This window comes from Urocitellus parryii, chromosome 2 (genome assembly GCF_045843805.1).
Source record: "Urocitellus parryii isolate mUroPar1 chromosome 2, mUroPar1.hap1, whole genome shotgun sequence".
Taxonomy (NCBI): domain Eukaryota; kingdom Metazoa; phylum Chordata; class Mammalia; order Rodentia; family Sciuridae; genus Urocitellus; species Urocitellus parryii.
Genome location: NC_135532.1, coordinates 46,298,562 through 46,315,445, shown reverse-complemented (window position 1 = coordinate 46,315,445; position 16,884 = coordinate 46,298,562). Strand labels below are relative to the sequence as shown.

The 16,884-nt window shown below is 33.4% G+C and overlaps 1 protein-coding gene across 1 annotated transcript in view; it reads right to left on the bottom strand.

Moving 5' to 3' along the window:
* The window catches only part of Vwa8 (von Willebrand factor A domain containing 8), a 396,504-nt gene that overhangs the window by 147,473 nt on the left and 232,147 nt on the right, over positions 1 to 16,884 (bottom strand). The window contains exons 24-26 of the mRNA XM_077795206.1: positions 16,642 to 16,761; positions 10,995 to 11,200; positions 9,762 to 9,913 (exon numbers count right to left, since the gene is read on the bottom strand). Coding sequence (XP_077651332.1) covers positions 9,762 to 9,913; positions 10,995 to 11,200; positions 16,642 to 16,761 — 478 coding nt within the window. The remainder of the gene's footprint in view (positions 1 to 9,761; positions 9,914 to 10,994; positions 11,201 to 16,641; positions 16,762 to 16,884) is intronic.

Genomic DNA, 16,884 nt, shown 5'->3' with positions numbered 1-16,884 from the left:
TTATTTATTATCTTTAGAAGGCAAAAGGGCCCTTTCTTAATTATGAATCTGACCATGCTACTCTAAGGCTGGTAATCCTGTGACTCCTTTGGCTCTTGGATCCCAGTAAGACTCCCCACCCAGCATGCCCTCAGTTAACCCTATGTGTTAGTCAGCAGACTACCTGCACTTTCCAAAATGCATCATGCTTTCATACACCTTCTCTCCTTGAAGTGTTCTCCCTTCTTTATTTGTCTGGGAAATGCATAGTAGTCCCTGAAAGACTCTGCATCCTTATCCTCACAACCTCTCCTCAAAGGCAGTGGCAGCAACCCTGCCTCTTTGCTCCATCTGTACAGCTCTAATATAACACAAGTCTGTCTACTTGACTGCTTTTTAAATTAATTGTGACCTCCTGGAAAGCACATATTAAGTCTTATTCATTTTTATAATTCTTACTCCCCATCTAGTATTTGCCACATTAGTGTTAAGGAAGTATCTATTAAATGAGTGAATACTTGCTTACATTAGAACTACCAACATTTTGACCCTACATGTTTTCTCATCTGAGTGGCAAGTTGCAAACTTACCATGGCAAATCTTCCTCATTGTATTCTGACTACATGTCTTGCCACTTCCTTCACTTAGAAGACTCAACAAATGATACAGTCTGCCTTGCAGGTGTATTTGGAAGAGATAGCTATAGCCAAGGACTGGGGACTTCCATCTAGTCAGGTGACAGGCTCTTATAAAACCTCACTTACAAAAATTTAAAGGGTCAAGAATAATTCTGTGAAAATGCTTAAGATGCATAAGAAAGAAGATTCATACATCTTAAAAATTTCTATGTAGATTGGGTATATTTTTAAATTTTCTTTTACACGTTCATAAAGAAATTAGAAGCATATGAAATGGCTGTGAAGTTACTTCATGATATAGCAAGATAATATAGGACAGAGAATGAAAATATAAAACCCAATACCGCCCTCTGCTTATAAAAGTTCTGAGTTGTCATTATGTAGACCTTATTATTTTTGAAAACTAAGAGTTCTTTTATGAAAATAAATCTTTGTGTAGAACTCTGTGATCTACACTATGAACTTACTTGTAAAAACTATCAATACAAAAAAGAAAATTAGAGCATATAATTATTTGGAGGAAACAAAAGAGGCTGAAAACTGTAGGCTGAGAGCATTATACTTTAATGGGATAAAAAATAAATTGATAATCATTCCTACTTTTAAATAGTAAATTGATAATCATTTCTACTTTTAAATGGAAATCTAATTAAATTACTCCAAAGAAAGGTCCTGCCTAGTGATAGTCTTTTTGATGCTTCTGGTACTTTGAAGACTCCATAGTTGTTTTCTGTTAGAGAAGCAGCAGTTGCTATTGATGGCCCAACTATACATGATAAGTCTTCAAAGCAGAAAATCAATTTTTGACAGATATCCTTTCAAAACCAACTTCAAAAGAGATGAAGCTGTTCAGTCTGCAAATACACACACCTGGCACTCTCTGAAAAGAAAGATAAATACTAAACACGATTCTGTAACACACTGCAATGGCACACAAATAGTTTTTATAAAAGGAAAACATACTCTTAGCTAATTTCATTGGGAATCCTATTAAAATATGCTGAAATTGACTGAGAAAGTAATGAATGGTTACTGATAAAAAGGAGAAGAGTTACTATTTATTCAGCTTTCCTATTCAATTAAGGACAGTAAATCATAGAATACAGGAGTGTGAAGAATAAAAAGGACAATTCAGTGTTCCAAGTTTGAATCTCCAGCAGATACCTACCCACAAATTCTGTCCAGATCTGTTTGGGCTCAAGTAACAGAAGGCATACCCTGTTTTTCCTGGATACTCCATTTGAACTATGAACATAGGAGCTACTGGTTCCAAACTTGCAAAGACCTAGACTCACAGGGGCCCAGGTAAAGAACAACAATGTATGACTAATCAGTTAAAGCTGATGATATTAATGATCATGTATTCAAGGATGGTAATACTAATAAAGGATTCTTTGTAGGAGAAACTTTGTTCTATTAATTTTGAAGAATTTGTGAATGCTACCACTTTTGCCCAACCCCCTAAAAAGTCCTTATTGCAGAAAAGGTTTATGATAATTTGTTCACATCTTATGCAAAGGATGTTTTTATTTGCTTCTGGAATCAATGTGACAAATGGTTTTAACTCAAAGGACACTGATTAAAACAATAGGCATAGCCACTAATGTAAAATGTAGTATGTATATCATATTTAATATAAATGTTCCCAAATGCTAAGAAACAGACATTATCTTTCAAATCTTGACAGTTTTACATTGCATTGTTTTTCTTGTGTAAACAGTGGAATAAACATAAAGACGATAAGCTTTGGAACCAGACAAATCTGTGGTTAAATCCCTATACTACTATTTATTAGTTGTATAAACTGCTAAGCTATTTAATATCTCCTGAGACTCATTTCCTTAATCTGTTACAGATTCACACACACACACACACACACACACACACACACACACACACACCTCTTAATACCTAATAGTTAAAAATGAAAAAAGGAAAAAAATACCCAGTATAAAAAGTGGAATTGTTATATACATTAAGGATCTGTGATATTTGTAAAGTGCTTAAAGCCCACTTAGTAAGGACTTGATAAATACCAACTACTTTCATTTCTGCTGCTTTAAAACATTTTGTGGGGGAATGGGCAGGGTGGGTAACTCAGTGGTAGGGATCATGCTTAGCATTCACAAAGCCCTGGGTTCAATCCCCAGCACCAAAATAAATAAATAAATAAATAAATAAAGCTGTCTACTCTCACTTGATATTTTTATTTTCAGGTTGATGCCTATCAACACATAGACTTAATTACACTGTGTTGAAATATCACAGAAATGCCTGGGGCTAACTTAATTTTTCATTTGCCATTGGTAAAGGTGCCAGGGTTCTACTTTTAGAATAGGCATCATAGTCTGTTCTAGGCTTTTCTATACTGGGAGGCAAAGATGGTCCCCAGAAACAGCAATTTCAGAACAGACCTTTGTTTAAAATTTTAAATTTATTAAAGTATCAAACAAAAATGAGAAATTCCAGTGCCCAAAGACTCAATGGACATTTAAAAAATAAAATACAGAAAATTATGTTTTAGAACATTAAAATACTAGAGAAAGAAGAGAGGCTCCTTTGCTCTTTTTAGGACCTCTCTAGAAGACAACTACAGCTACAACTTTTTTGTATTTTTGTCTTTGTTTTGTGATACTAAAGACAGAACCCAGGATAACACATGCTAAGCAAGAACTCTACCACTAAGTTTCCTGCTCTGTCCCCACTGTGTTTTTCAATTGTTAAATTGGGAACATATTAAAAAAAATTAATAAAAATATTGGCTAAGTGGTTTTGGAATTCATTAATTCAAAGTTATCTTATTTTCCTGAAAAATGAGATTTTATAATACCTTAAATAAAGCATGATAGCAGCGACAGAATGCCTAACAACAGGACATCTGAGCAGTAATTACAGGCTCTAATAGGGCTTTTCACCAGCTATGGACACTTTAAAAGTGTAGTCACACATCACAGTCATTTTTAGATGTGCAGACTATCTGGTGGAGAGCATTTTTATAGGTCTGAAAAGCATAATGACATTTAAACATATGCATAAAGACACAAAGCATTGATATTAACGTTTTTATTCCTATGTGAGTATCTCATATGCCTTATGTATCTATCCACTGTGGTTAGAATAAATGTTTTAAGCTTAAAATCTAAGGAGAGAGGGGAATGGTAGAAAAAAGTAGAAATGTGAGAGAAGTGTTATACATAATTAAATCTCATTCATTTAGATAACTTTCTTTTCAAGAAAGCAGCTTGAGAATGAAATGTTTTAAAAAGAATCCCTTTTTAGGAACATGTGTCTTCTATGAAGATGAAAGGCTCAGAAGAATAAAAATGATTGAAAAGAAATATTTCTCAGTGCATGAAATAACACACATAATCATTAGGAAAGGTCCAGAAGGATCTGTCAACAGTTATTTCTGGATGGTAGAATTAGAGAAATTTTCATTTCTTTTTTACTTTAAAAATAAATGGGATATAACTCTTTATTCAGTAAATTTGTCTTAAAAATAAAGCTTACAAAACTTCTCAATTTTTCAAAATTTTAATACTACTTGACTGATACAAATAAATGATTAGTAAAACATAACTAGTTTTCCAGTGACAAATAGGCAGTGCTCTAGGACAAAGAAAAGGTGGTTTAAGAATAAACTAAGCAGCATTGAAAAAGAAATCAACAGAGTTGACAGCAAAGAATTTGGAGCAAAGAGAAAGATTTTACATACAGATGGGTATCTACCATGGAAGACAGGGAGAGAAAAACACAAAAATATAACTTCAGACAGTGGAGAGAACTTTCTTGTATGTTTGATTCATTTTAACATGATCACAATCTTTGAGGGAAAAATATCCATTAATAGCTTTCATGTTCCAAATCAGGAAGAAATGATGTGTAGTGCATGTCTTACACATGGTAGGCCTGCAAAGTTTTCTCAAATTCTCATTTTTTGGAATGAATTACTTTGTGTTTTATTTCAAGATCCTGCATTATAACAAAAAGGAAAACTTAAATAGGAATGAATAGGCTTCTAAAATAATCACTGTTGTGTCCAAAGTCTATATTCATCAGTTTTGTGGCTGATTTTTTCATTTTGAAATATGACTAAAACCTAAAAATCTGAATCTGTCGTAATTCTCTGAAGAATAAGAATTTGTCTATTATAAGCATAGAATATCAGGAACAATGGTGATTTCCAACTTGATTATTTAAAATTCAAAGGTTCTTTTATGCAACAACAATACTTTCCAGTCTCCAATAATAACTTTGATTTAGAAATTGCCCATAATCATGTCAATCTATTTATATTATCTTTAGAATTCTGAATATACAAATACCAATGGTGTACCCCTGCTGTCTAACCATAGGCAAGATATGTGACTGTTCTGTACCTCAAATTCCTTAACTTCAAAATTCAATTCTACACACACACACACACACACACCACACCACACACCACACACACCCCATAGGTTATTGAAGGGATTATATGATTTGTGTAGAGAATAGCTGGACATGTGCTAGGCACATAGTTATCTGTATTTCTCTCATCATCATTATTATTCCATTACCATGATTGCATTATTATGACATTATAAATGTTACACAATTTTTATTTAGAACTAGAATATCCACATTCCATTGTAGACATAAAAGATGACAATTCTCATTTTAAGAATGGTTATGGAGAAAATGGTACACAAATTTAAGATAAAATAGATAAGTCACTTAAAATGGATGTTTAGAAAAAGAAAACGGGATTTTTTCTTCCTTTAAAACAAATGTTTTCCCGAAATGACAGTTTGCAAATTGCTGTGAAACACACTTTTTAATTTGGAAGTGCTAACATGCTAGCAGTATGTTTACTCTCAAATAAAAGAAGCTTCAGAAATAAAAGCTCATGTAAGGCCAAAACAAGCAAACTCTACTTAGAAATTTATATGTTTATCTATAGTTATCTATATTCTCCTAGAGTAGATAATCTATATGCTTTTGGTTGAATGTTTAGATGTACTTCTGATAAATATATCTATATATATATAGATATATCTATATATCTATATATATATGTTTAATTGTGGGTGTATATCCAACAATGAAGTTTAAAACTCAAGAGTTCATATTTTAACCCAAACCCTCCTATCTCTGCTTATAGTACTGAAAAAAAAATCAGATTTATGGATGTGTGTATGCACAACACACAACACTGATTGTCTTGATGAGTTGCTGCTCTATAGACTAAAAAACAGAGAATTAAATTCAAATCCCATGTAAAGCATAATATTTACATTTAAAAATAATTTCTAACAGTGTACCTCCTTATTTGGTTATGTTTATCATCTCCTTGACATGCTTTCTTGTGTACTGGAAACTTTCAAAGGGACCAAAACCAAACCAATCAACAAAACAATCAACCTCAGGAGATACTAGCGGAAATGGGTAAACTCTATGTGGAAGGCTAGGTAATCAGCCAATGCTGATTCTACTACTAAGAACTGAAAACATATTTGTAAATCAGGAAGAAGAGCTAATTATGGTGGGCTAAAGCAAAGTAAAAAGAACCATCAAATAAAGCTTGGTCTAAAAATGCCAGGTTTGGGAAAAATTTATTAAAGAAGACAAGTTAAGTTTGTCTCATCACATTGGCCTTTAAAAAGTGTGTAGAAACCTAGAGAAAGGTAACAACACTATACTACTTAGGAGAACAAAGGCAAGTAACAATATCTCTCTTTTGGAAATTTCATCAAAGAGCACTAAAATGATATTACTGCTCTAAACAGTCAGAGTATATTCTGATTTCAACTGAAAAAGAAGCTATATGACTATACAAATAATGGTTTAGTGTCATCTCTCTCTTGTGTAAAAATTTTCCTTCTGCTACAACATTTGCTTTATGTCTCTTTTTAGCTATATGTAGTAGGAGGCAAAATTATCTTTCTGTTCTCATCTTAAGCGTAACTATGCCCATCTTGGTCTAGACTCAAAGTAATTTTTGCTCCCATTCAATAAGGACTATGGTTAAATTAAAGGAAAAGAAAATTAACAGGTTGCAATAAAAATTTGTCTATCAGGGCAAAAGGATAGTAATAGTAGTTGAGTCATTTTACCCTTCTTCCCTAGGAGATGAAATCTAAAGAGGATCCTCTCCAAACAACAAACAACCTGCAGAGCTAGGCAGAACCAGCCTCGGAGAACTGGTTTAGTCTAAAGGTCTAGTTGAACAAAACATTTAGCAAAAGGTGGAGAAAAGTCAAAGTCAAATATTAGATGGCATGGGGACAACTTTAAATCTTCAGAAGTCTATGTGATTACTGTCGACAGTGTGGTACTAAGAGCGAGAAAGGTAAGTATTAGTAAAGGTTGATGATCCTCTATCTGGATGCTTGGGACCAAAACTGTTTGGGGTTTTGAATTTTTTTCTTAGATTTTGGAATATTTGCAATTACATAATGAGATATCTTGGGGATGGAACCCAAATCTAAATATTATTCATGTATGTTTCAGGTATACCTTATAATATACCTGTGGAATTTTCTATTTGTGGCATCATTTTGGCACTCAAAAAGTTTCAGATTTTGAAGTATTTTGGATTTTTGGATTAGAGACATCTAACCTGTACTATTTCTTTATTTTTTGGCTCATTTTTGCAGAATTGAGAGACATTAAAAATACATTAAAGGGCTGAGGCCGTTGCTCACTGGCAGAGCACTTACCCAGCATGAGTGAGGCACTGGGTTCCATCCTCAGCACCACATAAAAATAAACAAATAAAATAAAAGCATTCTTTCCATCTACAACTACAAATTTTTTTTAAAAGATTGCATGAAAAATGCAAAATGTTAGAATAGGAAGGGACCTTGCTAATGCTCTATAATGAGGACAACCAGAAAACACTTATTCAGGCTGGACTAGAACAGAGTCTTACTTCACATCTCTTTTCAGAGTTATCATCAATAGCTCTCCCACTCCATTCTCAAAAATATCCTGATTTAGATAGTTAATTATATGGTCTATAATACAAAGCTCTCATTTTACCAGGATGTAACTTCTCTAAATTCAAATGACCAAGATGGAACTAACTGCAAGCTCTCTGAGGGCAGGACTCTTGTCTTTTTTAACTGTTTCTCTATTTCTGGCCCAGGTATGCAGGTTGACTGCTAGATTCCCAAGCTGTTCACTTTATCATGCTACCTTCTTTAAGTACAAGGCTGATAATTTAATAGAAATAGTGCTATGGAACCTATGAATTTCACTAATGGGCAATAAAACATCACTACTTTTGAACTGCTGAAGTCACTGTAGTTTACAGATGAGGAAAACAAGGCTTTGAATGATTATGCAAATTATAGTCAACCATTATCTCCACTCCAAAGGAAAAATGCACTCATCCTCCACATCTGCTATAAGTTTATTTTTAGCTACATGCAGTAGGTGGACAAATAGTTGTTTCCAACCCCATCTTAAGGATGAGTATGACCATATTGCTTCCAGGCTCAGTATATTTTTGCATCCACTCATGTGTAAGTACTAGAATTGTAATTAACTTGCAAAGGCAAATATTAATATGCCATGGCAAGAAGTTTTCAGTTTAGAATTTAGGATGATCGTAAGTTAAACCATCAATCTGTCATCTGTAGAAACTGAAATTGCCAACAATTTTCTTATGATTGATCTACTATTTTAATATTTAAATAAATATTACCAATAACTTTTAATCATAAGCCTATTTTCCATGAAAATAACTCTAATTATATAAATTTATTAATATTAATAAAACTGGCCCATTTCCAAATGAAAAAGTAGTTTATAAAAAGGAAGTAATAAACAGGGGTAGTAGTGGAAGTTTGCATATTGAACTTACTAATATAGGAGATAACTTATGCCTATTCAATTACTCACCTAGTTTCAAAATGCGCATACTGACTGCTAATCAATAGGTAAAATAGAATTGTACAGAAAAGTTTATGCTAAGTAACTGATACCCAATCATTCTTGAAAAAAAATCACAAACTAGTACAAACTAGTACACGGATAATTTTTAACATAATTCTATGTTGTGCTTTTACCACAAAAGGGAAATATTTGTTTCTCTTTAAGAAATTTCTGATACTTTAAAAATTTATTTTAATGGTGTATATGTATATTATGACAAGTTTTTACAATGACTTCGAAGAACAAATAAATAAGGATGATGTATGCACTTAGAAAAAAATATATATTACTGAACTAATCACTAATTTGTATTTAACAAACTTTATATTGCCTCTATATGAGACCGTCAAATATTATTTTACTTTGATTAATTATTGTATCTTATGAATTTATGAAAAATGATCATATTTATGACAAAGTTGACATTAGATGCATTATCCATAAACTATGCATATTTAAAATTATTTTCCAGAGGGCTGGGATTGTGGTTCAGTGGTAAAGTGCTTGCCTGGCATGTGTGAGGCACTGGGTTTGATTCTCAGCACCACATACAAATAAATAAATAAAATAAAGGTCCATTGACAACTAAAGAATATTTTTAAAAAATAAGATAAAATTATTTTCCAGTGAACCTGCACTGGCCGAGTTACTTCTAACAAACTCTACCAACCATCATTCTGGTAAACAACATATTTGCAAGAATCTTAACTAAGGTTAAGTATAGCCTTGATTACTAAATAAAAAGGAAGGCAACTGGCCCACACGAAATAAACTTGCTTGTTCTCACTGCCTATCTCTTTCAACTATGAAGCTGAAATTTTAAAAAATAAATAAATAACAGAGTTAATGTGATTATAAATTCAGAAAACTACCATAAGCTATATGGTGATATAAATAAGAACATCATAACAAAATATACATTAGAATGTAGTTTTCATGTTTGTACAATTTTGCACTGGATTATGAAATAATGAGACCCATTGTAATTCAACAAAAGAACAGACACTGTTAAAGAAACAAATATTTCCCTTTATTTGATTGTATTACATCTACTCATGGGATATTTATAATTGAAATTCTCAATTTACAAGTCTATAAATGATGCTATTCAACTGAAAACCAGCCAGTAAATCCACACCAACTCAGTAGATTAGAAATTATTAGTATTTCAGAATCAGAAGAGTAATGCTCAAGAACATTTTATCAACAGTGAGTTTGCCTTACTCCTTTGCCAGCTGCACATTGGTAGGTTTTGCTCCAATAGGTATCCCATATTTGTGTAAAGTGTTAATCAAAATCTCCTTCATGTCCTTGTTGTAGGAATCAAAGTCAAACACATTCCGAACCACACTGGAAAGACCTTCAGTGGGGAATTTCTGTATTAAAAAAATAAAATAAAATCCTTATTATGTATGTGATAAAGTATACAACATTATAAAGATTTATTAAACTGATAGAACAAAATGCACAAATGAACTTTAGCAGAAATTTACTAGCCTGTTAGATACAGAGATAGTTGGAAAACATACATTTTTATCCTTTAATGTTTGCTTCTTTTTAAATAAATACTAGAATTTCAGGAGTAACTGTTCCCACTCTTAAACATCAGGGAGAACTCAGAACCAGGTGTTCAGTGATTATACCTGCTTTCAGAACCCCCCTCCTTAAAAGGAGTTCCAGATGACCAATTTTAAAATATTAGTTAAGGCAGTGTTAATATGAACACAAAAGTATTTAGAAAAATTAGTCTATTAATAAATGAAAAAATAAAGGAACAAGAAAATAAGGGAAGAACATAAAAAGTACAGTGAATAGAAAAATAGGGAACAGTAGAGGGAAAGAAAACAAGTACCACTTCAGCTAAATGTACACTGGTGGTTCCTCTGGGTTCTGTAATGGCTCTGTTTGTGTTTTGATTTTCTTTAGGTTCTGGGATCTAAACTGACTGAATTGGACTTATGATTTTATAGGTAGAATAATGTTTTCTATTTTTCTTTTTGTTCTTCCCAAATATATTCTTTTAATTCACAGATAACTTTATATATTTATGGGATAGAATGTAATGTTTCTATAGATATGTGTGTGTGTGTGTCTGTGTATATATACACACGCACATATATATATATATGTTATGAAATGAGTAAATCAAACAAATTAACATTTCTCCCCATTGTCTCACTGCCTCACTCTTACTTCACCTTCCTCCTCTGAACCCTCCTCCACGAATTTCCTAGTTGCTTGGTGATGACCATGGTATAGAACTTTGCCAAAGCCAATTCAAAGGCCTAATAGATAATGTTCATTTGTCTTCTACATTCACAACTTAGACTGCAGACACTTTGTATTATGTAATTGGATTATTTATAGAAATTGAAAGGATTATTATAAATTATGTAGTCTGAATAAAAAGAGATTAGTGGCTTCTTCTAAACCTCTATTTCCAGGTGTGTGCCATACCTGTAAGTGTTTGACGATGTTTACTACTTCCCTGGTGGAATAAGGATAGCTAATAATGCCCTGGTCAGCCAAATTCCTCAACTCCCCAAAGGCAGCCACAAGCTTCTGAAGGATGGCCTCAGGCACGTTTGGTCCATACTGTTTGAGCATCTCAAGTTCTGAGTGGGGTTTGGGGTTGTCAACTGCATGGCAGCTAAAAATGTCACCTAAGGGAGAAAGAAGATTCACATTTATCATGTGACTAATCCATTATAATGTTACTGGAGAAAATGCAAAGCTGTTTGAAGGGCCATTGGTTGCTCATCAAAGTATAGAAAGCCCATCCAACAATAGGATTGTAGAGAGAAGCAAAGAAATGACTGAAGTGGAAGAAAACTGGGTGATGGTGGTTTATTTGGCATGAGTTTTTTCCCATTAAAAATTACATAATAGGGGCTGGGATTGTGGCTCAGCGACTGTGCGTGTGCCTCGAATGTGCGAGGCCCTGGGTTCAATCCTCAGCACCACATAAAAATAAATAAATAATGGTATTGTGCCCAACTACAACTAACAAATAAATATTTTTTAAAATTTACATAATACTTGAATAAAATGCTTCCTGAGAGATACTGAAATACAAAGGTAAAGTCTCCTCAATATCTCTGCCAATGTCACTCCCTCTCTCAAAGGCACTCAGCGCATTTATTTTTCCAGATCTGCTTTAGTATTTTAAAATAAATGCATATATGCAAACAAATACAATTCTAGTGATTTATTCCTTTTCTATTAATAGGAGTGTATTTTTCACGTGGTTCTGAGACTGCCTTTTTAATTTTAACAAATGTTGAAGATCTTCAGAAATTATATATATTCATCTTATGTGAATGCTTTTTAAAATGTATTCTAAATAATGGAAAATTAGTATCATTATGACCCTAACAAGTTATATAGTGTGCAGATTGCTAGAATATACCTTAGAGGAGAGTTTTAGAAAAGAAAACTGCAGAGATGTTGTCTAAATTAAAACCAAGAAATGGAATTCTAAATGCAAAATATTTAATCTGTTACTTATACAAGAAGGAATGAATTAGAGACATACACTTTATTCTGAAAAGAAGGATGAATTGTTCATGCTGAGTCATAAAATTCCCTGATCCATAATCTAAAAGAACAGGTATAAAGAAAATTAAAATAAATAAATTTAAATCATTTAAGGGGTTCATTTTAGAAAAAGAAGATACCTAGTCAGATAGCAGTAAGATCTTGCTCTGATTTAGAAACCATCTGAATAAAGTTATTGTGTGTGAGGGTAGGGCTATGTGCATATGTGTGTGTGTGTGTGTGTGTGTGTGTGTGTGTATTTAAAAGTAACTCAATTAAAATGAAAGCCATGATAACTTCTACTTTTATCACAAAGTTTTCAAATATAAAATGTAAAACAGTTTTTACTGAAAATGAAATTTAACACTGATTTTAAAAAGTCAATTGTCTCCATATTTATTCATTCATCAAATAATTATTAAACATCTTCTATGTGCCAAGTACAACTCTAGGTACTTTATATGTATTTACGTATTTAGGTATTTCATATGTATCAAAATTCCCTATACTAGTGAAGTTTATATTCAAGCAAAGAGAGATCAATGATAACTATTAGAAAGTATAAGTTTCAAAGAAAAAGAAAGGCATAGTATAGGTCAAAAGAAGTAGTTATGGTGGTGAAAATCAACCAGGTAGAACTCATTGAGAAGGTAGCATCTAAGAAAATGTAGACACCTGGGGGAAGAGCATCACACACAGTGAGTACAGCTAATAAAAGACCCTAAAGCAAAAATATCTAGCATGTGAAAAGAAGAGGAAGGAGAACAGAATGGCTGGAACAGAATGAATGACAGGGAGAGCAGTTCATAACAGGATAAGGCAGGAGGTCAGAAAGACAAGATGTGGGAGACATATCTCACAGGACATTATAAACTGTTATAAAGACTACTTATAGTCAAAGTAAAGTGGAAAGCCAGGGAGGAATTTTAACAAAAGAATGGACTGTTGTTCGAGAAAAGACTACAGAAGGGTATTGGAATCTATAGCATTGTAGCATATCTTATTAGCAAAGATGCTGACTCCATTGACTATATTTTTAAGAATGTTTGTAAGGCAAATATCTTTCCCTCTGGAACAACATAAGGCATATTTATTGTCCATGATAAAACATTTGGATTACCTAACATTAAGCTTCCCCCCCCACCCCACCCCCGCTGCAAAGCATCTCATGCAAAAGCAGGAATCATTTGATCCTCTTTGTGCTATCTTGTGGGACCTAGGCCTTGAGGAACTAGTGCAAATGCCAATCTGCTTTTGCTGAGTAATAATCCTTCCTTTTCCTCTGACCCAGGAGTCCAGTATCTTCTGCCATAAAATGGTGGCAAGCTAATTTGTTAGGTTAAAGGCAGGTAGGGTAAAATCTTAGATCCTTCACAGTTCAAGACAAAAGATAACAGTGGAAACAGGGAGATCCACTAGAGAACTATTTCTCATAATTCAGATGAGAGGCTGTGGTGGCTCAGATCAAAATGGTGACCGATAGAAGTGATGAGTGTAATATAATTATAATATGATACAGCTGTAATGTAATATAGTTAATATAACATAATTCTGCATATATTTTGAGGATAGAGCCAATAAGATTTCCTGATAGATGGTAAGAAATCAAAGGAAAGAGAAAAGTCAAGAAATATTTTGGGGCCAAAGAAAATGGAGTTATCATTTGAAATGAAAAAAGAGACTATAGATCAAGAAAAGTAAATTCATTGTGGATATGTTAGATCCAAGATATGGGAACTATTGAATAGACAGTTGGATATCAGTGTATAATTTGGGAGACAGGTCTAAACTGGAAATAAAAATTTGGCAACAACAAGAGTATAAATGGTGTTTTAAAACATAACATGTTCTGATTTTACCAAGGAATGAGCACAGCTAGGTAAAAGAGGACTAGCAGCATTATACCAAGCATGCAACAAGGAGGCTGAGAAGGAATAGTCATTAATGTAGAAAGAAATCAAAAAAGCAGCTGGAGGAGAATTAGAAGTCAAATACAAGAAAGTGCATTAAGGAAAAGAGGGTGACCAACTGTGTCAACTCTATTCAGTACTGCCAACAGATTAAAAAAGATGAGCACTGCAAACTGATCACCAAATTTAACAGTGGAAAAGTCCCTGATAACCTAGACAAGAATGTTTCTGTGGAGAGATGGGAACAAAAATCTTATAAGAATGAACTTAAGAGATACTGGTGAAGGAGAAATGCAGCTATCAAGTATAGATAATTCTCTGAGTGTGAAAAACTGCTGTGAGGAGTGTAGCTAAAAAGGATAGTAGAAGAATCCAATAGCAGCTAGCAAAAAAAGAGGATTAGAGGGTCTTTTTTAAGATTGAAGATATCTTAAAAGGAAACAAAGTTGATTGCTGATGGGAACAATTGAACAAAGAAGGAAACTGCTGATATGGGAGAGGAAAGGCAGAATTTTTCAAGCTCTATCCTTAAGAAAGTGGAATTGTGTACTTATCTGGAGGGACTGGCTCTTGATGAAAGTGTGAATGGTTTACCTGGAAATGGTGGGAAACCACAACACTATGGATGGAATGTTCAGGGGACACAAGTCTATGGATGTGAACTTCTATTGTTTTTATTTTTTTTTCTCAGTACGGTAGGAAGCTAGGAAAAAATAATAGGCCTATGGAAAGTGAGTCAAGAAACTGAATCCTGGTTAGGTATGGGTCGTCCATACCTAACTGGTGGTATGGACTGGTGGGAAAGTGAAGAAGACTTCTTTTTCTATGTTTCAATTTCTCACAAGTGATTGCAGAAGTATTGTACAATTTTAAAACAAACAAGAAAATTCACCCAGCAGGGTTAGAGCTGTGAGGGGAGAGAAGATCTGAATTACTTACCTAAGAGAACATGAAAGTAAAAGAACTAGGAAGGCACAGTGTGATTGCAATAAGGGACACCTGAGGTCCCTAGTCAAGAAAAGTGAGGTTACTTTTTCTAACCATATTCAGCTCCATGTGTGTATGTTTTCTAATTGTTATGAAGGGTTGCTGGATTTGGGGTACTTACTTAGAAGTAGTAACAGGAAATACTGGAGGTTTTGCAGTGATGAAATAAAAACCCAAGGAAAAGTTATAAATAGAATTATAAAATTGAGATTATAGCAGAGTTTCAGTAATTAAAACTAGGATATGTCCATGGAAGTGAGTGGTTGAGGTATAATATGGAATAAAATCACTTGAATAAAAACATCCAAGAAGCCCTGAAACCAGAGAGTTGGAAAATCCACATGCATTATACTTCGAACACTCCCAGAGCAGTTAAGAGTTAGAGTGACAGTGAACAAAGAACAAAAAATCATGGAGAAAGGACAAGGAGGTAGACGACAGCAACAAGGGGTTGTAATAATATAATCTTGACGACACAAGATGTAAAGCTAGGAACTTTTAAGGAAGAAACAAAGAGAATAACCCATAAATAGCAACAAGAAGCAAAGACTCTTTATTTCCTCTAGACCCAGTATGAGAGAAATACACACACACACACACACACACACACACACACTCCTTGAAAGGACTTCAGTGGAAGAAGTGACTGCAGGGAGGGCTGGCATTTCATCTGAGCCACAGCAGATTTCAGGATTCAGAGGAGGATGAAAGACAAAGACAGAATAGGGAATTAATGTTCTTATAGACATTAAAATTAATATGATGTGTGTGACCCATGAAGAAACTACATAAAAAAACTCAAACCTTTCACACTAGAAACAATTACAAGTTTACTTTAGTGTTTTCACGTTGCTACATTGTAAGAGTATCAGTAATGCACGAATGGGTAATGGCTTTTATAGAAATATCTATATATGGTTAAAAAAATACAAAAATAGTAAATGAACAAATTACATGTCCATTTCTGAATTTCAAGACAAACAACCCTCCCTTCTTGCCAGTTTTCTATGTTAGGAGAAATTCTACACAAGTAAGACATATATGTGTATATACATCCCTTCTACCCTGAAAAGAACCTCAAAGAATAAATAGAGTACCACTTTCATGACTTACTGTATTTGATTTGTTTCTTTTCTTGCTATTACAAACATGCTGTATTGTCTATACTTGTACTTAAATCAGGTCAATTCCTTAATGTGGAATTACTAGGCCAAAGATCCTATGAGTATTAGAGTCCAGAAATATATATTTGCCACAGAAAAGAAAAGTTCCTCAAGGTTATGATGATTAAGTTTATTCCAGGGCCTCTAATCAGTGTGAATGTGTTTCCTCAGAGTTGTTTTAGCCCTTTTCATAGTTAGGGAAATGCAACAAAAACAGACACTAAAAACATTTCTTATTTCATTCCAAAAAGACCTGAATGACATATAGTTTAACATAATTAAGAAAAAAAGGCTCTGGATCAGATTGACTTAGATATGAAGCCCACCTCTATCAGTCATTAGTTAATTGACTAGAGAAGAATAATCTCTTTGAATATAAGATACACAGGGCAGTTATTATGGTACAGCATAGAGTAACCGTGACAGCCATTCTGGCACTGTCATTAACATTGTTATTATTAATATTATTGTTAATGTGATTGTTATTATCAGCATTACTGTTTTTACCTAAGGTGCCAAAGAAATCATTGCCTAAGAAAGGAAATCCAGGTCTGTTGGCTAGAACAATCATCCTAAAGTCAGGATGAATCACTATAACATTTTCTCGTCCATCCACGTTGGCCGAATCTGAAAAACAAAATTTCCATTTATTCTTTATTGATATTTAATAATTTTTAAGAATGTCAAGTTATTGACTTTAACACAAGTAGTCATAGTGACAACTGAATTGCAGGAAAAACTTGCTTGAAA